The sequence below is a fragment of the Brachypodium distachyon genome, chromosome 2 (genome assembly GCF_000005505.3).
Source record: "Brachypodium distachyon strain Bd21 chromosome 2, Brachypodium_distachyon_v3.0, whole genome shotgun sequence".
Lineage (NCBI taxonomy): Eukaryota > Viridiplantae > Streptophyta > Magnoliopsida > Poales > Poaceae > Brachypodium > Brachypodium distachyon.
This window is the reverse complement of record NC_016132.3, coordinates 2128422-2149985: the sequence shown is the minus strand read 5'-3', so window position 1 is coordinate 2149985 and position 21564 is coordinate 2128422. Positions and strand designations below refer to the sequence as shown.

At 46.4% G+C, this 21564-nt stretch overlaps 5 protein-coding genes and 1 long non-coding RNA gene across 8 annotated transcripts; 2 read left to right on the top strand and 4 right to left on the bottom strand.

Annotated features, from left to right (window-relative positions):
- Positions 1 to 14: 14 nt before the first annotated feature.
- LOC112271168 lies at positions 15 to 2628 on the bottom strand. Of its 2 annotated transcripts, none has more exons than XM_024460239.1 (3): positions 2486 to 2628; positions 2148 to 2237; positions 15 to 1646 (listed from the first exon to the last, which is right to left on the bottom strand). In XM_024460239.1, exon 3 carries the CDS (start codon positions 1020 to 1022, stop codon positions 270 to 272), a length of 753 nt encoding a protein of 250 aa, XP_024316007.1. In that variant the 5' UTR covers positions 1023 to 1646; positions 2148 to 2237; positions 2486 to 2628; the 3' UTR covers positions 15 to 269. The 2 variants fall into 2 exon arrangements, with proteins under 2 accessions (XP_024316007.1, XP_024316008.1); XM_024460240.1 differs by having other exon boundaries at positions 2158 to 2237.
- LOC100835532 lies at positions 2184 to 4478 on the top strand. The gene is made up of 4 exons (XM_010232147.3): positions 2184 to 2320; positions 2542 to 2940; positions 3102 to 3725; positions 3817 to 4478. Exons 1-4 carry the CDS (start codon positions 2248 to 2250, stop codon positions 3846 to 3848), a joined length of 1128 nt encoding a protein of 375 aa, XP_010230449.1. The 5' UTR covers positions 2184 to 2247; the 3' UTR covers positions 3849 to 4478.
- On the bottom strand, positions 4333 to 7733 carry LOC100834309 (glucose-induced degradation protein 4 homolog). Its single transcript, XM_003568486.3, has 8 exons — positions 7576 to 7733; positions 6467 to 6528; positions 5826 to 5969; positions 5285 to 5358; positions 5111 to 5165; positions 4972 to 5034; positions 4747 to 4874; positions 4333 to 4648 (listed from the first exon to the last, which is right to left on the bottom strand). The coding sequence occupies exons 1-8, from the start codon at positions 7625 to 7627 to the stop codon at positions 4570 to 4572; spliced, it is 657 nt and encodes a 218-aa protein (XP_003568534.1). The 5' UTR covers positions 7628 to 7733; the 3' UTR covers positions 4333 to 4569.
- Positions 7734 to 7889: 156 nt separating this feature from the next.
- LOC100832450 (thylakoid lumenal 15 kDa protein 1, chloroplastic) lies at positions 7890 to 9804 on the top strand. Its single transcript, XM_003568480.4, has 7 exons — positions 7890 to 8198; positions 8274 to 8369; positions 8560 to 8632; positions 8760 to 8821; positions 9148 to 9229; positions 9365 to 9425; positions 9546 to 9804. Exons 1-7 carry the CDS (start codon positions 8022 to 8024, stop codon positions 9595 to 9597), a joined length of 603 nt encoding a protein of 200 aa, XP_003568528.1. The 5' UTR covers positions 7890 to 8021; the 3' UTR covers positions 9598 to 9804.
- Positions 9805 to 11521: 1717 nt separating this feature from the next.
- On the bottom strand, positions 11522 to 14773 carry LOC112271167. Of its 2 annotated transcripts, none has more exons than XM_024460238.1 (2): positions 13252 to 14773; positions 11522 to 12415 (listed from the first exon to the last, which is right to left on the bottom strand). In XM_024460238.1, the coding sequence occupies exon 1, from the start codon at positions 14580 to 14582 to the stop codon at positions 13734 to 13736; it is 849 nt and encodes a 282-aa protein (XP_024316006.1). In that variant the 5' UTR covers positions 14583 to 14773; the 3' UTR covers positions 11522 to 12415; positions 13252 to 13733. The 2 variants fall into 2 exon arrangements, with proteins under 2 accessions (XP_024316006.1, XP_024316005.1); XM_024460237.1 differs by having other exon boundaries at positions 11522 to 11739; positions 13252 to 14437.
- A 1457-nt stretch (positions 14774 to 16230) lies between these two features.
- LOC100842024 lies at positions 16231 to 20525 on the bottom strand. Its single transcript, XR_002964114.1, has 3 exons — positions 19293 to 20525; positions 17195 to 18901; positions 16231 to 16613 (listed from the first exon to the last, which is right to left on the bottom strand). It is a non-coding gene; the product is annotated as an uncharacterized LOC100842024 (long non-coding RNA).
- Positions 20526 to 21564: the final 1039 nt, after the last annotated feature.

Genomic DNA, 21564 nt, shown 5'->3' with positions numbered 1-21564 from the left:
AGCATGTAGGGATGTGGAATAATGAGTGTTCAATATTGGATATAAACTATGGGCACAGCTTGTTACATCCGGACCGCCGAATGATCAATGTTGAGCCAGAATAAGTGTCTAGACCGTCTAATCACCCTCAATCCTCACACGATGCCAATGTCCAATACCAATTGTCAATGTCCACATCCAAACACATACTACTACGGGTAATATAAATTGACGGAGACTCACTGTTTTTATTAAAGAAACTACACAAGCTGTGGCTGTGCCATTAACTACTAAAACCTGCCACCAAGCCTGGACGCGAAGAAGGCCGGCCAATCAATCTCCATGGGCACAAAGCGGCTGAAGCCGGCAAAGTGCTCCGTCACCTCCTCCTCCATTGCTTCCGTCTCCAGATCGGCAATGTACATGCGCCGCCCCCGGCGATCATGAACGGCGAGCAGCATGCCGCTCTTCTCTCCCAAGTGCACGCACGTCGGACGTCCAAGCCGCCGGACCATCTGCTCCAGCTCGACCACCCTGGTGCGGACCCACACGTCAGCTGCTGCAGCGTCATCTCCAGGAGTCCAGATCTCTAGCTTGTGGCCTTCATGGCGGTACACGCAGAGCGACAGGCATCTCGAGAGCGCGGTCTTCGTCCCCGATGATGGTGCCCTGGCGGCAGCGGTGGTGATGAGATGGTCGGCGTCGTAGAGCCGCACTTCGGTACCCCGTCCCTCCTCCTGCTTGTTTGGCCTCACGAGCTTCGTCAGGGTCACACGTGGCCGGCCGTCTCGGTCATCGGCGGCAGGGTCGACGCCGAGGACGTGGAAGAAGTAGCCGTCCTCGTCCCGCCAGCCGCCAAAGAGCCAGTGTGCCGTCCCGTTGCACACGACGGCGCTCTCGTGCTCCAGGAGACACACCTTGTGCTCAATCATGTCCAAGCACTTTATAGGCGCGCTCCAGCTGCTGCTCCGCTCGGCACCGCCGCCGGAGAAGGAGAAGACGTGGAGGTTGAATTGCAACTCATGCTTGTCCATGCCGATCATGAGCACCCTGAAGGCGGCATTGGCCGGGTCGTCCGGCACGATGGCACAGCCGCTAGGCTCGAAGAAGCTGAACCCGGTTCTGCCGTGGCAGTCCAGGCCGGGCAGCACGTGGCATGCGCCAGCGAGGATGTCGCACACAGCCAGTCGGACGACCTGCTCGTTGGGACCCCCAAGGCGCAGCAGCAGGAGGCCGCTGTGCGAGGCCAGTGGAAGAGCACGGTCGAGCAGGAGGTCGTCGATGGCGGCGTCTCTGAAGAAGGAGCTCAGGCGGCGACCTGCCGAGCACCCGAGGCGACGACGACGATCCAAACGACGGGAGGAACGTGAGAAGGCCGCTGCAGCAGCTAACGTTGTTAAACCCTGGTAGAAGCTGGTGGCGTTGCTGCGCGAAGAAGCCGGCGAGAGGGGGCGGCCACGGGTAGCGGCGGAGGAAGGAGGGCTCGGCGATGAGGCGGCGCCAGAGATTGCACGTGGCAGCGCAGCGGAAGAGGGTGGCCACGTCGACCTGCATGAGGATCAAACGGACGAGATCGTCCGAGAGCATGTTGATCTCCGTTTCCATCGCCGTCGCCATGGATCAATCTTTTGCTTAATTGTCTTTCAGCATCGTCGGCCTGCTACTATCTGCGATTTAATCAAGGATCGATGGATAAGGTACCTAGCGGCGATATCATGAGCATATATATCCCGGTATATACATACAAGGAGTCCCGCACTAGTACATGTTGTATTCGAACTAAGCTATAGTACTAGAAATTTTCTGTATACATGAAAGGGTAACTGGAACTTCGGGGCAACTATATATGTATGAAGAGTAAAATCTAGCCACGAGAGGAGCAAGAAAAGAAAACGATTAAAAGAGTTGTAACCCTGAAAAGGCGATGGACAGTTAAGCATGAGGTAAAAGCAATGATCTTATGGAACATATGAAAAGAGAGCTCTGGAGGTCTCCTTCCCACGAAAAGCCTCCTGAGTCCTGACCACCAAACACCCGCCCCCCAAAATAGCATGGCGAAACGCAACCGCTCTCCCAGATTTTACCCCTGCCACCACTATAACTTCCAAATGGAAAACCCAACTTTACCAACTTTAGGATATAGCCCCCGAAGAATCCCCATCTCTTACCTTACCATACCTTACCAGCACAACCAACCCCTGCAAAGCAGCGTTTTGGCTCCTCCTCTCAAGAATTTCTGGATTTTTGGTCCCCAGTTCCTGCACAAACATGAACGAGCTTAGAAAACTAAAGCGTGGAATCAGCACCAAGCGTGGAGGCGACCACCTCGTCCTCCAACATAGTAAGACATCTCTTGGTTTTCATCTGGATTTCATCTTCACAGACATGGTTTTTCAGTTTCTTATGGTGATTTTACCTTGGAAAATACGAGTTGGCTTGATCAATATTTTGACTATTTTCCCATTTTGTTCTGAAAGTGCTTGTGCAAAGATGTTTGGGTGCTTACCTGCTTACAATTCCAAAGTCTCACATAAGTTAATCGAGGTGACCGTTCGTCTGCAGGCCCAATTCCGCTTGATGAATGGGAGGAGCAACAGCGATATTGGCCTTCACCACTGCTGGCGCCCCTGGTGAGCCCATCGCCACGGGCACCGCTGGTGAGCCCTTCACTGAGGACGCTGCAGGTGGGCCCTTCACCACAGGCGCCGCCGGTGAGCCCCACAGGGACACCGCGGACCCCTGGCGGAAGCCAGAAGAAGCCGGTGCTGGGCAAGGTAAAGAGCAAGGCTAAGAAATGGATGCACCTTCTGCATCACAAGAAGAAGCCCGCGCATGAGGAGATGATGATGTGGACGCCACGGATCGGGCCCAGCTTGGACGACAACTACGGCACGGGCCCATCACTACAAAATGCCGAAGAGCACCTTGGAACCCCAAGCACAGCACTACACCCACCTTCATGTATGTATGTCTGTCAGAATTATCACGATTCAGTTGTTCAGTTGAAACGACATCACCTGTCTATATATCTCATACTTCAATTGAAGCAAGATACCAGTGATTCTAATATAATTTCATTACGATGAAGTGCGATAAATGTTTTTTTCCTATGTGAACTGTAGTTGCTGAGTTGGCGGACGAACCTGAGGTGTACGTGGAAGCATCGTCAAGGCAGAATACGCCAGCACCGAGCCCCAATGCACGCCAGGAACAACCATACTTCAAGGTCAGCAGCAGGTTCGAGTCAGAAATGAAGGAAGCCAATGAAATGCTGATGGAATCAAAGCAGCTCCGTGTCAAGACATCCAAGCAGAAGACTGTGACATTTGCACCAATATTAGAATGCGGGTCAGAAAATGAAAACAAAGGCTGGAGCAACCAGGAAATGTCTGAAGTAGCAACTGATATATTCAGAAATGCATTTGCTACAATATATCAAGCTGCCCTCCAGATGGTCTCGAGAATCCAAGACACAATGGTATCATATAACATCGACAGAAGGCACATGGTAAAGAAGCTAATATCAGTCTATAGATACCTTATGTTGAAGCTGGAGCCCGGAGAAGATGATAAAGTCCTCGCAGAAGCTATTACCGAGGCTGTCCTAAATTTGTTAGATGCCTGGAGCGAGAATGTTGAAAGGCCTTTGATGCAGAGGGCAAAGGAAATATCTTCTTGGTTCCAGCAAGAAGGGAGAGAAGAATTACCTCCTATTCCACTGTCTACACATCCCTCTGCTTATGAAGGTAAGCTTCCCAAAGTGTGCAAGGATAGTCTTAACTGCAAAACATTATCACTGAACATTATATTAGCTAACTGGAAACTTATGACATGCAGATGCAGAAGAGTTTTATTCATTAGAGAATTAACCACTGCTTGACGCAAGAGACCAAGACATTATGACACGGCATCAGTAGAGAGTTGTTCACCTTACAATATCTAGACGCTGGAGGCGAAGATGAAGAGCATGCCCCAAGTATACTTTGTTCATAGAATTAACAGTACAGTAAGAACGTCTTGCATGTTAACCAAAAGGACGTTTCTGCAGCTTTGTACAAGAAACAAAATTTAAAAAGACTGCAATCTTGATTGAGTTTCTCTTCGGATAAACCTCAGTACCATGATTGTGTCAGAGATTTACATTTTCAATTATCAGGAACCACAACATTGCAGCATTGGAAAAGAATCAGAAATCCTCAAGTGTAGAGATATTTATGGAAACATCCTCAAGTGTAGAGATATTTATGGAAACAGGCATATCTCATGCCTGTAAATAAGAAACTGCAACACTCATTTCACACTTAATTTGGACACAGCCACATATATGTAGGCGCAAGAAAATACACGTGTCAATTTTGGACAATAAAAAGCGAGCTTCTCTTCAGAATATATTCATTCAGATTACAAAAGTACCGAGTTACATGATTGTTTGGTCTTGCAACAATTCACCGGTACATCCATACATATATGACCTCTCAACTCTTTAACAGAAACTATGAGTTCAGTACAAACACGCTATATGTAATATTGGCACGCGCAGAAAGTTCGCCCGTGTAATCCCTGCCACTTCAAATAATAGCATTATACCTGTCACTGCAGCTCATATGAAGAAAAGGTAAATCCAGATTGTTTCTCATTGGTGCACTTCAATTCAAGCTTCTGGAATGGACTGCACATAAAGAGAACAGAAGATGTTTGGGACAATTTCTTGATCAACAAAATCCGATTAATATGGAACTAAATACGCAGCAGCAAAATATTCATTACCTGCTGTTTGGGTCATAATAAAAGCCACTAATAGATCCATCGCTACATGAAAAGCAGACATAGTAGAAACCAGCTATGGTCAAACCACAGTCAACTCCAACATTCACAAAGTACTGCTCTTTCCATCTCTGCATTTAGCATCACAAGAATGGAAACTAATAATGTAAGAGCTCAGCATTTTAAGATATGATTGGTACATGAACATATAATGTAGTAGTGCAGTACCATAAATATATAAGGATAGTTGCTAAGGTCCACCGACTTGCCACCATCTATCTCGACCTGACTCTGCAAGAAGAACATAATGAGAGATGTAATCACAAACTCATGTTGACTGACTACAGCAAGTTGGGTAATTGGTTACCAGAAGAGGAGTAAATGATGGGAACTTGGACCAGTGTCTTACATCATCCTCTGGTCTGCAAAATAGAAGCAGAAATTATATTTTCAGTAGTAAGTTTGGAATGCTATCCTGCACCAGGACATAAACATATGAACAGAGGTAAATGATCATATTAGCATAAAACTAAATACTCACGATGCCTCCCACTTGCCAGTAAAAAAGGTATAATTTTTAGCATCTACTATTTCCCCCTCCCAGAATGTCACCACCTACGGATAGAGAGCCAATAAGCAAAGTTAAAATTGGTGAGTGGAACAGAGAGTAAAGCATAATGCATCAACTGTAAACCTACCAACTTCTAGCGACTCTCTTAAACAATACTTGATTTTTTTTTCATTAAAACCCCGATACAGGCAATACTTGATCTCCTGGTTGTAGAATTTTCTTCTCAAGTGGTGCAATTTTGTTTAGAATGTTTCAACGAAAATTGTCTGCCTCTGAAGACTGCAGCAGTACATTTGCTTTCTAGTTCATGACGAAAGCCTATGGTGGTCCAATTTCTACTTAGGTGCATGCTGGCATTGCAGATTTAGGGATGATAACAAGAAGCAAAGAAAAACTAGTGGATTTGGTAATTTTATAGAAAAAATGGCTGGATCTGTCCATAAATGTTCTCAAGGAAAAGATGTAACATATAAAGTTAAGAGTCAAAGTAGAAGAAGAACAAGTTTCTTACAGGTGTATCGGCTAAGGGAACATTAAGTGCTTCCATAGTTCCACATAAATAACCCTGTTCAAGATCACAGCCATGGATACGCACATTGACTTTCCACGCTTCATCCTTTTGTAGACTTGAAACATTCTGAGTTCCTGCAAAACACTGAAAGAAATATACAGTTAGATTTGACCAATCCACAGTAACAGGAACACAACAACTTATATTCGAGGATAGCAAAGAGAAAACAGGGGCTAAACAGCACTCCAGCTCTTTTTTTTGCAGGGACACACACTCTCGAGGACAGGCACTCTCCAGCTATTTGAAAGCATACCCAACCAATGAGCAATGACACTGTTATTCCTTGCCTTAAAATACAAGCAATGTGTGTTCTAAAAGAAAAGTTGAGCACAAGGACAGCTGTGAATTCCACTAGAAAAAAAAGAAGCAGAAAAGGAAATGAGAGCTTCGGTAATTGTCATAAGTAGTGATAGATTCAAAGGAAAATTTCACATTTTGCTTTATGAGTAGACACGGTGTTAACCAAAATCCGTAAATTGCATGATAACTACGGATTGAACAATGAGCTTTGATTAAAATCAAGCTCCAGTGCCTCCATCTTGGTCAAAAAAATGTTTCAGATAATGGAAGAACAAACTTACTCTTCCAGCAGTTAAGAGTGAACAGCTAGGAGGAGTCGGTTGCACAGCATTTGTGTCTTGACCTGAAACGAGAAGTTCAATCAGTATTATTTGATGAACTACCAGACTAAAAAGGCATAAGAAAGACAGCTCAGAGGCATTTTCTGGGAGGGGGTGTGGTGGACTGGTTTTAGGAAAGGGAAAAACAATAGCCATGTCAATTTCGCAAAGTTGATGTCAGATTAACTCATTATTCCAAGATCTCCATTGTTTGTGCTTTTTTTTAGAGTATCAGGAGGCCAAAGGCCCCCCGGTCCCATTTATAAGATAAATGAAACCAGAGTACATAGTTCAGATCAAAAAACAAAGTTCAGCGAGAAATAAAACTGTTACAGGAACATAGCTACTACAGGGGAAATGCTCTAACAGGGACTCCACAGAGACTGAACATCAGTCAAGCAGGTTCACCAGGGATGATTGGCTCGGCAGCTTTGTCGCTGAAGCCAGCGAGCACCTCCTGAATCTTCAGCTTGATGAGGGGTCCAGGCTGAGGTCCTGGCAGCTTGGAGCCCGGAAGCGGCTGAGGGAGTATCAGCTCCGGGGAAATGCAAAGCGAAGAGCATCCACCAGATAGAGCATCAGCAACGAGCGTGCCCATCTTTGTGCTTTTACTTTTCAAACAGTACTGAACACAGTTTTTCACATGCTCACTACATTCAGGACCTCTAACAATGATGCGATCCTATCTAGGAGGCTTCCTTAAACACTTGACCCAAAATCACAATCATTTGAGAGGTTGAAAGTCGCAACCAATCTGTTCTAGCCCAATACTCTCATCCAGCACTCTGTCTATAGGTTCACAGCACCATCTGTATCCCCCAAACCACACGAACGCACTGGACCAGTGGCCAAACTACAGCGGCCTACTTAAATTACGCGGCCATAAGGACCAAATCCTAAATCGGTACTCCTGCGCAGCTTACGGCCATATGGATCAATTCTACGCAGGTGAAGATCGGGCTCCGATCGGATCTACAGCTGGGAATCACACAACGAGCCAGAACAGGCGCGCATGCATAGGGTAGGGATGAGATGGTATTGGAGGGCGAGGGAGGGGAAGGGGAAAGAACCTGAGGAGGGCTGGGAGGAAGGGGTGGCGGTGTCGACCACCCTAACCGGCATCTTCGACGCCGGCGGCGGCGGCGGCGGGTGAGGTCGCCGGCGGCGAGGCTGGATGTTTCGAGAAGAGTAGTCGCTGGTTGGTCTGAGTCTGAATGATGGGGGCACTTTTGTTACGAGTATTTTACCGAAAACACCCCCATAAATGTTTTATTCCAAATACGAGGGTCATAATTAGAGTGCATTTCTTTTCACCCCTTGAAAGAAGACATAATTACTTTTGGGCTTCCTTTCTTTGTGTTTAGCCATCGTGGCGGCTGCCAATTGGTTGATTGCCCCGGCCAGATAAGAGCCGGATAAACTCGACGCAGCTCGCCGCCGCCATGAACACAGCCGAACCGAGCTGAGGCTGAGCTACTCCAGAACAACCAAGAAGAATTGCATCGACCAAATCACCATGGCCATGGCCGCCATCCTCGGCGCCCTAAAGCTCGCCGCCCCTTCTCCCCCGCCGGCGGGGCCGCAGCCGGGGCGCTCCTCCTCCTCCTCGCTGCATTTCCATCTCGCCAACGCCGGCGCCGCCGCGCTCGTCGCCGCCTCCCTCCTCGCCTCCGACCCGGCCCTGGCGTTCAGGGTGAGTTAGCTAGCTAGTTAGTTAAGGTTCCCCTTAGATCGAGGTGGCGTTAATGGCGTGTGATTGTGTGAGCAGGGAGGAGGGCCGTACGGGCAGCAGGTGACGCGGGGGCAGGACCTCACGGGCAAGGACTTTAGCGGCCAGACGCTCATCAAGCAGGACTTCAAGACGGTAATAAACTGACCACAACAACTTATGCGACACCAAAGAAATGGGGATCGACTTAATTTGAGAGAAGAAATGAGGCTGTTCATCAGTGCAAGCTCTGAACTTTCTGAATGTTGAGGACTTGAGAGAGTGTTTGTTTTCCTGGTGGTTCTTGTTGTTCTGAACTCGCGTGTTTTTTCCTTGGTGCATGCAGTCTATACTGCGGCAGACCAACTTCAAAGGGGCCAAGCTGCTCGGCGCCAGCTTCTTCGATGCCGACCTGACAGGTATATAGCCTACTACTGGTTGGCATTTGTTCTTGTTCTTCATACCCCTCAGGTATCAAGTGTCAAGTTCTGGAACAATGAACCTGGTCATTTTACTGTCTTTTTGGATGTTTGATGGTCAATTCAGGTGCTGATCTCTCCGACACCGACCTGAGAAACGCCGACTTCTCACTGGCAAACGTGACAAAGGTACATTGGTAGTATGTAGGCAGCAAAGGATGCCGTAGTCGTTTAGGTTCAGAATAAGCAGCGAACATGCTAGTGCTAGTTTGAATTTTGCTGGAAAACATCTGTTTGGTTCAGTGAGCATCACACCAAACTTACTCTCTTTGTTTGTTTCTGATCATCAGAGTAGTATCAAGCTAGTAGCTCAGTGAGACCAATTTGGACTGTCACTACTCACTAGAACAAAATCGAGCATTCATGATTGATGATTACATTAGTATGCTGTCTTAGTCACTGCATATGGTTTTACGGCAATCTTTTCATTTGGAGTCATTTGGTCCATCTTGCAGGTAAATTTAACAAATGCCAACTTGGAAGGGGCACTTGTCACAGGGAACACTTCTTTCAAAGGTTCTACCATATATGGAGCAGGCAAGTGCTACTTGTTTATCTCTCAGTCCTGTCTCAAACTCTCAACATATTTGTTTATGTACTATGGAGTACATAGTAGGTTCTTGTACGGTCGGCATTACCGAAACATGTTGTTCTCTTTTTTTCCCTGTCCAGATTTTACTGATGTTCCACTGCGAGACGATCAACGGGATTACCTCTGCAAAATTGCTGATGGGTGAGAATGTCGCAGCATGGAAATAATGCAGGAGCTTGTCATTCATTCTCTTAGTCTCCAAATTTGCATTTTTTTGGTTTGATGACATGGTTCTCAATGGTTGTAATTGCTGTGTGCCAGGGTAAACACAACTACCGGAAATGCCACAAAGGAGACTCTATTCTGCAAATGAGGAACCAGAATGAAGGAGAATGGAGAGATTAGAGAATTCAGAGGCTGATTTAGTTCTTGAATAGTACTAGCATCATCATGTATTTATTGTTATTTTTTCTCTTTATTTTTCTTATCTCTCAGAGTGGAGAAAGTTATCTCCCATGAACATGTAAAGAGAATATATGGAGGGAATGGTTGGCCTGGAGCCCTGGAAATCAAGTGCTCACTCTGATGGTGTCAGCTTTTCTGGTATGTTTGGCCAAAGTGTAATTTTGTCACAAATAAGTTTATGCAATGCACGATCTGTCACTATAGTGTGGCAAAAAAAATGAAGCCATAAGCATGGAAAAAAGTGTCTATGACACATGGACCATATATCTATTTGCATGGTAATATTGATACATGGAAATGATATCCATCTTTGTGTGTTCTGTGTGCACCAGCTTGATCCTTGGCTGATGCAGTGACACACAGAAGGTTTTCGGATTCGTAAATCCAGGTCCTTGCTCCTTTACATACAAACTACATGATAGATGCCAATTACGTGGCAACTTATTCAGGTAAGTAACTCTATAGTAGATGCCGATTTTCAGATTCGAGTCCCAACTACTGAAGCAACAGAACTGCATGCTTCCTCAGTTTCCTCTGAGATATGCATCCCTGGTTCCATGTAGCTTGGCAGCCACCTCCTGCATGTTGATTGCAAAGGCCAATGTTTACCATAGTTAGCAGATAACCTAGATATTGTTCCTTCAACTCTTGTATCAGCTGGGGATCAGCAATCTGCAATACCCTATTACGGTAGTTGATCTCTGTAAACTTTACAGTGCTCAATCCATCCTTAAATATGACATCGGTTGGCCTTCTTTGAATGAACATTTCGAGGAGAAGGAAAGATATCATTATCAGCTCCATGCTTGTTTTGCAAGCATAACATTATTAAACTTTTCCAGATCCTGAAAGCCAAAACCACTTTACAGAATTGCCATCTTTTCTCAAACATGCCTTCTTTCAAACTGGACTCTGGATCGAGCCTTCTCCACTAAGTGTTCAAAATGTTGCTCGGTCACTCTTCCAGAAGCAGTTGGTAAACCAAGATATTATTCAGTCAAAACCTCACACTCAATTTTCAGAGTCTCAAGAACCCCTGATCTTAACAATTCACTACAGTTTGGTCTGAAAACACCGAACTTTTCTGTTTATTAGCACTTTGGCCTGAACCAAGGCTATAATCCTGCAGAATTCTGTTTAGCCTCATTGTACTCCTCTCAACTGCCTTCATAAAAACAGTGCAGTCATCAACAAAGAGCAGACGCCGAATCCAGGGAGCTCTGTAGCTGACTCTCACACCTTAGTCCACCCCAACCTACATCGTAATTCTTCAGCTTACAGGATTGTTTGCGCGCAAGCGAGACATGTTTCGGCCATATTCTCACAGACGAATGAATAAAGCGATCCAATCTAGCAGTAAAGTTTCACGGCGAAAGCGACGACCAATCGACAGTTTGCAGTTGCTCCAAGTGCACACTAGGAGTCCCATCTCCAGCTAATCAGCTATCACACAGTTTTTGCTACAATTTGCTGTGTTAAGGCTGTCAATCGTTGCCAACTGGATGATTCAACGTGCAAAGCTTTGAAGTTTCTTCAAAGACTACTCCACTGGTTCTTCTTGTTGTCCCCTGGTCTACTACGACCTCCCTAGGCTAGCACCATCTAGCAATTGCTTGCACTGTGCCTCTAAGCTTCATGCTCTGGGAGGCAGCAAAACGGTATTCAAGCAGAGCAAATACTGCTGTGCGAGGAAACTCGTCGAGCAACTGCAAACCCACCCACCTACTTGATCTACCTTATTTGGATATTCACATACCGACAGGTAGTTACAATTTGCAACACATTCGTGAGTTTCAGGATAAACCAAACAATAAACAGCAGCAGAAAAACAATTGAAGTACTGCGGAAATCAACTTGAAATATTACTAGGGGAAGTTGGAATTCCCTGGTTTAGGTATTCAAGTACATCCTGTTACATAAGAAACTTAGCTAGACAAAGGTACACACTTAGTAAGTCTTCTTTTCCAGATAACATATAAACACTGCTGAGTGCCGACCACATTGATGCAATGTGACAAACTCAAATAGAACTCCAGCAGCCAGTCCTCACCTAGAGAAAACAAATCATCAATAGGATAGTAACCTGATAGGCTGATACAGATACAGAAAGAACCTAGTAGTGGTAGCAACCTATCCGACACAGAGAATGAATGAGATGTGGGGTACAAACTCATGGTCAGCTTGGCAACACAAAGAAGAGCTCTGTAAAAGATATCATATCCCTGGCTACATCTCCTAGGAATAACGATGAAAACCAAATCAATCGTTGAAGCCTTTTGACATTGTAATTTGTTATGGTTGGGGAGTTGAATGCTGTGACTGATGCTTGTATAACAAAATGGGGGCTACTAACATATTGCTTTCGGCTTTCTGAAACAGTCAAACAGCTAAATGAAAGAACTCTCATCTGGATCATCTAGATGACATTTATGAGAGAGAGAGAGAGAGACATTTTGCCTTGGCATCAACCTGATTTTAATTGTCGTTTGTGTTACTCATGCATGAGTCCCTATAGTTGAGTGGTAAGTAGTCTGCGGGTGCACGCTAAACATGTTGGCAGCTGGATATTCCCCATAAAAAAAAATCAAACATTCTAAACCTCACAGACTATATTCAGATTGTATTCTTAATTCTTTGTCAAACGATGTCAGCACATCAAACCAGACAGCCTTCTTATGCATGATCCAACATTTCAGATCCATCACATCCACCAGCATTGGCTATGCCTCGAAGCATAAGAAGTCAAGCAGTTAATAGATGTTCCAAGGAAAACACAAATGGGTAATAGAAAAGATGTGGTGGGTCAGTTCAGTTACCGACAAATATAACTTGAGAAACAACTCACTGTCAATAAATATTTTATAGCTCACTTTTGTAGATGCTTTATAACACTTTTAAACAACGTTTAGGTCTTTTCTCATGTAAATTCATCACATGTCATGCCAGGCAGACAAAATTAAAACATGCTAAAACTAACAAACTCTATCAACAAAAGTAATCTTTGGTATTCAGTTTCAAATAAATGGAGCTCCAGTAGAGACAAGAAATGCAATTTATTCTGGTGTGCTACAGATGTACTCCCTCCGATCCTAAATTGTTGTCGAAATATTACATGTATCTAGACGCTTTCTAAGAATAGATACATCCATATTTGGGCGAATTTGAGTCAAGAATTTAGGATCGGAGGGGGTACTCATTACTTTGGTGGAGGGTCTTCAAAAAGTGACAAACAAAACAATTATTTCAGAAGGTATGGATTCAGCCAAAGTTGTTGTTAAAAAATAGCAAGATTAAACAGATAAAAGTACTCGATAAAAAAATATAACTAGCTTTGACATTCCAAACAGGCTAACTGACTTTCTCATTTGACATCTGATTTTACTAATTTGGCATCCCCCAAGAATGAAGACAGTTGCATTGATTCATAACATAAAAAACAATAAAGATATACGTTTGTCTATCTAGCAAAGGGAAACAGCTAAATATGCTTAAATTGCTAGACTTAAGGAGCAAAATAACTGGATAGAGTTACTCCTACAATATAGTAAGGATGACCAATCACCTGGTGTATAAAAACTTGTAAAAGGATGGTAGTCCATGACATGATGGGTTTCATGAAGTTTCTTGGGTTGCATTGACTTAAGCTGAACCGTGTAGACACTGGAGTGAACATATATAAGAATGTCATTGGTATCCTCAGCATATCCCAGTATAGTTTCCATCCCACTGTCCCGTTCATCAAGCTGAGGAGGAAGCCCAATAATATTATGCAAGTCGACAGTCTTGCACACCAACCATGTGGCAACACCATTGCAGTTGACCTTCCTCTGCCAAATTTGGATGCTAGGGTAAGAAAATGAAGCCAAGCCAACAACGCCATCCTCAGCCTTGATTATCTGAATGCTGCCATGGCAGAAATCATCTGTCATGGGAGGCCCCGTGATCACAGATATGCTCTGTCCATCCAAATCGAACTCAAGCATACCATTGCTCATATCCAACCAATAAAGGGCATCACCAACAAGGATACTAGGATAGCCACAATCATAACGAGCATAAAGCTTGCATGATGCCAGTCTCTGAAGAGTAAACGCAGGCGAGGGCTCGATTATCTTCTTCGGGCATGCACAGCAGGACCACCTTAAAGGGGCACGAGTGGCAGCCGCCGTGCACATGGCCCTGGTCGCCGGCGGCACAGAGCACCGCCCCGTCGTGAAAGCCATTCTTGAACTCCGGTGGAACGGCCACGCGGCGCTGCCCGCCGGAGATGGGCTCGCACACAACGACCTCTTTCTGCGCCGGGCAATCGACGAGGACGCGACCGTGGCGGCACCCGAGCACATAGTTCTCGCGGCGGCTGCAGCCGCGAAGGGAGAAGCGCTCGGGAGGGATGCGGTCGGGATGGTCCAGGGTGGGCCTGAACACGATCTCCACCTTGTCGCCGAACGCGGCCCCGAAGTAGCCGAGGAGGGGCGGCTTCCGGTGGTGGGCTCGGAAGCATTGGAGAAACTTGGGGTCGGTGGTGACGGCTCGCCACAGCTTGCAGACGACGGAGGCGCGCGGCAGTGAGGACGGCTGCGGCGGGAGGCGGAGGAGGATTTCTCGTAGGAGGTCGTAGTCGTCCGGCAGGGAGGCAGGCGCCGCCGGCGAGCTGCCGCGGCGGCGCTTCGTTCCGCCGCCCTCCTCGCTCATGTGGATTGGGGAAGCAGAGTGCGCATGCGAAGACGGGAAGTGAATCACGAGTAGTATTGGGCCAAGCATAGTGGCATCAGGCCTCGTTAAGAGCCCAACAGATTGCTCGCTGACACCTCTTTTGTTCATCGACATTTCCCTCAAAACATTTATTTTCTGACAAACACAATACAAACGCACAGCCTCACAGCCACAATACATTCACCTATAATCTAGATAATCTATAAAGCTGATCTTCACTACGGCGAATTTAATGTTTGCAAACATCAAAATGAGCAAAAATGATATTTGAGCAGCTTCAGTTCAAGACTATGGACACGATTGGAGTACATTGTAGGTTCTTGTATTGTCAGCATTACCCAAACATGTTGCTCTCTTCTTTTTTGATGGAACCTCGTCAAGAGGGCAGAGTGTTCCTGCATTTCATTAAGAAGAATAGAATGGCTCCATTTATAAGGGAAACCGAACCGAAAACCAAACAATGCACGGCTTATTCAAGGAAATCCGCACGAAAACCCTGACTACAAGCATTACAAAGCAAAATCGACGAACAAGTGACAACTGCAAAGCAAACCGCCGCCCGCTCCAACGACACTGGACAGGGAACGACTCCTAACGCCAGAAGAAGGTACGCAAAGCCGGACTTCTCCGGCGACCGGAGCGAAGAAGAGGTTATCTCGACAGGTACACTCGCGTATCGATGAGCCCGTGCTACTTGAAGCCGCACTCCCTGGCCAACCCATCTAGACTCACCACATCACATCCACTGCCGCCAGACGAGGGATCCAAAGGCAACGCCTCCAAGGAGGAAAACGACGTTCGAAACCGCCGCCGTTGCCCAGTCCAGAAAACCGGAACTGAGCTTTCACTCAGGGACACCTCGAATGCCAAGGATAGGTTGCAGTAGGGATGCATGACGACGTCTTCAAGAAGAAAAACGACGTCCGAGAATGACGTCGTCGCCGGCACCGACATCGCCGGTGCAAGGCTTTCACCTGCAACCACCACTAACCTACCACGGACAAGAGGAATAAAAAATCGTAGTGATCCCAACAAGAGACTAGAGACCTGACCAATGCCCCCTCCACCACTGCTCCATGACGCCAGTGATGCCATAGAGCCCGACGTCCCCTGGCCGGAACGCCGCAACACCAGCAACGAACTTGGCGCCCGCAAGACGCCCAGCAAATTCGTCGCCCCATCTACCTCGCTGGCCCTTGCCCCCGCCATGGCCGCCCCGACTTGCCGGCCCTTGCTGGACGCTCTCTTCTTTTTCCCTGTCCAGATTTTACTGATGTTTCACTGCGAGACGATCAACGGGACTACCTCTGCGAAATTGCTGACGGGTGAGAATTTCACAGCATGGAGATAATGCAGGAGCTTGTCATTCATTCTCTTAATCTCCAAATTTGCATTTTTTTTGTGTGTGATGACAATTGGCATGTTCTCAATGGTTGTAATTGCTGTGTGCCAGGGTAAACACAACTACCGGAAATGCTACAAAGGAGACTCTATTCTGCAAATGAGGAACCAGAATGAAGGAGAATGGAGAAATTAGAGAATTCAGAGGCTGATTTAGTTCTTGAATAGTACTCCAGCATCATCATGTATTTATTGTCATTTTTTCTCTATTTTTCTTATCTCTCAGAGTGGAGAAAGTTATCTCCCATGAACATGTAGAGAGAATATATGGAGGGAATGGTTGGCCGGAAATCAAATGCTCGCTCTGATGGTGTCAGCTTCCCCGGTATGTTTGGCCAAAGTTTAATTTTTAATTTTGCTACAGATAAGTTTATGCAATGCACGATCTGTCACTATAGTGTGGCTAAGAAAATTGAAGCCAAAAGCATGGGGAAAAAAGTGTCTATGACACATGGACCATATATGTATTTGCATGGTAATATAGATACATGGAAATGATATTCGGATATTGACATACCGACAGGTAGTTACCATTTGCAACACATTCGTGAGTTTCAGCATAAACCAAAGGATAAACAGAAGCAGAACAACAATTGAAGTACTGCGGAAATCAACTTGAAACATTACTAGGGGAATTCGGAACTCCTGGTTTAGCTATCCAAGTACATCCTGGCACATAAGAAACTTAGCTAGACTAAGGTACACACTTAGCAAGTCTTCTTTTCCAGATAATATATAAACACTGCTGAATGCCGATCACATTGATGCAATGTGACAAACTCAAATAGAACTCCTGCAGCTTTTCCTCACCTAGAGAAAACAAAACCATCAATTGGTTAGTGACCTGATACAGATACAGAAAGAACCTAGTAGTGGTAGCAACCTATCCGACACAGAGAATGAATGAGATGTGGGGTACAAACTCATGGTCAGCTTGGCAACATAAAGAAGAGCTCTGTAAAAGATATCAAATCCCTGGCTACATCTCCTAGGAATAACGATGAATACCAAATAAATCATTGAAAGCCTTTTGACACTGTAATTTGTTATGGTTGGGGAGTTGAATGCTGTGACTGATGCTTGTTAATAACAAAATGGGCTACTAACATACTGCTTTCAGCTTTCTGAAACAGTCAAACAGGTAAATAAAAGGAGAACTCTCATCTGGATCATCTAGAGACATTTATGATTAAAAAAAAGAGAGCCATTTTGCCTTGGCATCAACCTTGATTTCAATTTTTTTTTTTTGTGTTACTCATGCATGAGTCCCTATAGCTGAGTGGAAAGTACTCTGCAGGTGCACGCTAAACATGTTGGCAGCTGGATATTTCCTATACAAAACATCAAACAGTGCCCACAAACTATATTCAGATTGTATTCTTAATTCTTACCAGTCAAACGATGTCAGCACATCAAACCAGACAGCCTTCTTATACATGATCCAACATTTCAGATCCATCACATCCACCAGCATTGGCTATGCCTAGAAGCATAAAAAGTCAAGCAGTTAAATGGATGTTCCAAGGAAAACACAAATGGATAATAGAAAAGATGCGGTGGGTCAGTTACCGACAAATATAACTTGAGAAAACAACTCACTGTCAATAAATATTTTATAGCTCACTTTTGTAGATGCTTTATAACACTTTTAAACTAGCAATCGATAACCAAAACCACGTCTCTTGTAAAATGCAAAGAATGTAATCCTGAAAACAATATACTTAGCTACCTCATAAGTCATAATGAAGGTTTTAGTGGACAAGAAAAAACAATGTTTAGATTTATTTTTTCTCATGTAAATTCGTCACATGCCATGCCAGGCAGACAAAATTAAAACATGCTGAAAATAACAAACTCTAGCAACAAAAGTAATCTTTGGCATTCAGTTTCAAATAAATGGAGCTCCATTAGAGACAAGAAATGCAATTTATTAGGTGTGCTACAGATGAACTAATCACTTGGTGGAGGGTCTTCAAAAAGTGACAAAGAAAACATCGCTCGGCAAGCTCCCCTTCTGGCGATTCAGCCAAAGTTGTTGTTAAAAAATGAGTAAATTTCATAAAACCACACTTTTTGGGGCAGCTCTATCACGGAGCCACACTTAACGCAAAACCGTCCGCAGAACCACACTTTTTGCGTCAATCCTTCTCACTTAACCCGAAAACCGCTTGTTTAGGTGGTTTTGCCCAAACCCTGACCAGTGGGCCCGCATGTCAGGAGACACGTCAGCTCTGTCGAACCCGACCCGTTAGCCTGCAAGCGGCCATGGGGCGAGCCCTGGGAGCGCGATGGCGAGGGTGAGCTGGACCGGCATGCTCCACGCCAGGTGCAGCCAGAAGGGGAGCTTGCCGAGCGATGTAGTTGGCGATCTCGCCCACGGAATGCCGCGCTGGGACTTACTGGACAGCCGCAGCTGCTTCGTGAACACAGCGCACATGAGCGCCGGCCACATGCGCATGCCCAGCCGCCGGGACCGTCAGTCGAACACCTTGCGGGCAGGAGGTGCCGGCGCAGTTGCTGTGCTCGAGCTCGCTGGAGATGATGAGGAACCCCTGGCGGCGCCGACGGGGATCACGTATGACCGGGAGAGCCACTAGGCCTGGCTGAATCGCGGCCGCTCCACGTGCCCTGTCACCGGTCGGCCGCTGCGGCTCGAGGACCTCGTCCCCAACGACGCCACACGGCGGCTCATCTAGGGCTTGTGCGTCGCCAGCGGCCGCGAGGACGAGCGCACGCCCACGCCCTGCGTGCCCATCTCCGCCCTGGACGCCTCCGCGGCGGGAAGACGGCGGCGCCGCATGCCGGGAGCTCGTGGCCAGGGCCATGGCGCTCGCCAGGGACAGCGACTGCGACAGTCGCTGCCTCGCGCGGGCCGACGCCGCTCGCGCGCTCTCCTCGGCCTGCTGCAGTCTCTCTCGCCACGCCCAGACGGCATCCGACGTCCTGGTGGCCATCGTCGTCTTCTCCACCCCGCTCGACGCGGACTCCATGCGCCGCATTGCGTGCTCCCCGGGGTCCCTTTTCCTCCCTTGTGTCAATCACGTCCAACGCCAATCTCTCACTCACCCATGCCGGTACTCATTACTTTGGTGGAGGGTCTTCAAAAAGTGACAAACAAAACAATTATTTCAGAAGGTATGGATTCAGCCAAAGTTGTTGTTAAAAAATAGCAAGATTAAACAGATAAAAGTACTCGATAAAAAAATATAACTAGCTTTGACATTGCAAACAGGCGAACTGACTTTCTCATTTGACATCTGATTTTACTAATTTGACATTTGATTTGGCATTGCCCAAGAATGAAGACAGATGCATTCATTCATAAAATAAAAAACAATACAGATACACATTTGTCTATGTAGCAAACGGAAACAGATAAATATGCTTAAATTGCTAGACTTAAGGAGCAAAATAAAGCATTCGAGCTAGCATGTATCAAACTTAACTGGATTGAATTACTCCTACAATGAAGTAAGGATGACCAATCACCTGGTGTATAAAAACTTTTAAAAGGATGGTAGTCCATGAAATGATGGGTTTCATGAAGTCTCTTGCTTTGCATTGACTTAAGCTGAACCATGTAGACATTGGAGCGAACATATATAAGAATGTCATCGGTATCCTCAGCATATCCCAGTATAGCTTCCAGCCCAGTCTCCCATTCATCAAGCTGAGGAGGAAGCCCAAGAATATTATGCATGTCGACAGTCTTGCGCACCAACCATGTGGCAACACCACTCTCAATTGACCTTCCTGTGCCAAATTTGGATGCTAGGGTAAGAAAATACGGCCAAGCCAACAACGCCATCCTCAGCCTGGATTATCTGAATGTTTTCATGGCAGAAATCATCTGTAATGGGGGCTGGCCCCGTGATCATAGATAGGCCCTGTCCATCCAAATCAAACTCAAGCATACCATTGCTCTCATCCAGCCAATAAAGGGCATTGCCAACAAGGGTACTAGGACAGCTAGAATCATCAAGCTCACATGGTGCAGCTGTTGAGATGAGATCACCCCATATGCCAGTCTCCGAAGAGTAAACGCAGGCGAGGGGTCGATTGCCTTCTTCGGGCATGGACAGCAGGACCACCTTAAAGGGGCACGAGTGACAGCCCCCGTGCACATGACCCTGGTCGCCGGCGGCACAGAGCACAGCCCCGTTGAGAAAGCCAATCCTGAACTCCGGTGGAACGGCCACGCGGCGCTGCTCGCCGGAGATGGGATCGCACACAGCGACCTCATTCTGCGCCGGTCAATTGACGAGGACGCGGCGACACCCGAGCACATAGTTCTCGCGGCGGCGGCTGCAGCCGCGAAGGGAGAAGCGTTCAGGAGGGATGCGGTCGGGAGGGTCCAGGGTGGGCCTGAACACGATCCCCTCCTTGTCGCCGAACGCGGTAGCCGAGGAGGGGCGGCTTCCGGTGGTGGGTTCGGAAGCATTGGAGGAACTTGGGGTCGGTGGCGACGGCTCGCCACCGCTTGCAGACGGCGGAGGCGCGCGGCAGGGAGGACGGCTGCGGCGGGAGGCGGAGGAGGATTTCTCGGAGGAGATCGTCGTCGTCCGGCAGGGAGGCAGGCGCCGCCGGCGGCGAGCTGCCGCGGCGGTGCGTCGTTCCGCCGCCCTCCTCGCTCATCTGGATTGAGGATTGGGGAGCAGAATGCGAAGACGGGGAAGTTTTTTCTCTCTCTCTTTTTTTCTCTTTTTTGCACGAATCACGAGTGGTATTGGGCCAAGCATAGTTGTATTGGACCTCACTTAAGATTGCTCGTAGCACCTCTTCTGCTGCTCTAAAAAAAATGATACTTGCTTCGGTCCATAATAAGTAGTTGCGTCTCATGTTGAGTTACGAAATGTTACATGTATCTATACGGTTTTTAGGTATAGATTCATTTATATTTGACAAATTTGTCATTTAATATGAGACGAAGGGTGTAGTACTCTCTTCGTCCACAAATAAGTGTACTCTTAGATTTGTCCCAAGTCAAAAATATCAAAATTTGACCGATTTTATTGGAAAAAAATAACACTATTGATGACACTATATTAGTTTCATAATATACCCATTTGATGTCATATCCGTTGCTACTTTTTCAACAGTCAAATCTAGAAAAGTTGACTTAGCACAAATCTAGAATTACATTTGTTTGCAGACAAAGGAAATATATCAGATTTAGTATAATTTTATACTACTCCCTTCGATCCATATTACTTGTCTCATACTTGCTCAAATGGATGTATCATACATGTAATATTTCGACAAGTAATATAGGTCGCAGGGAGTACAAGCCGTATAAGTTTATATATATTTTAAACACGCTTTTTCTCCGCTTAGGGCCCGACGTGGCACTTTAATTGTGCGGCTTCTTGAAACCTGCCATGGTCATGTTGAAAACGAACAAAGCAGGCCATAATCCAATTTTGACCGGTGTCATTCCAGGTCCAACCATTGACTGCTTTTTTTTTTCCTTTTTCAAAAAGAAAATTCCAGCCATTACACCGCTCGGGTTGTTTTGGGTTGGGCCGGGACGCACCCCACTCCCAGGTCAGCCCGACCGGCCTGCCAGCGACGCGAAGAACAAAAAGACAAAACAAATAATTAAAATCGCACGTGCGGGCCCCACCGGTCAGCGTCAGCCTCAGGCCACAGCGACCGACATCCCCGAATCTAATGCGCATAGTGATTCGGGCCAGCCCGCACTAACCAAAACGCTAATCCACGGATATAAATACGCAACCACAAATGACAGCAAAAACGGCTC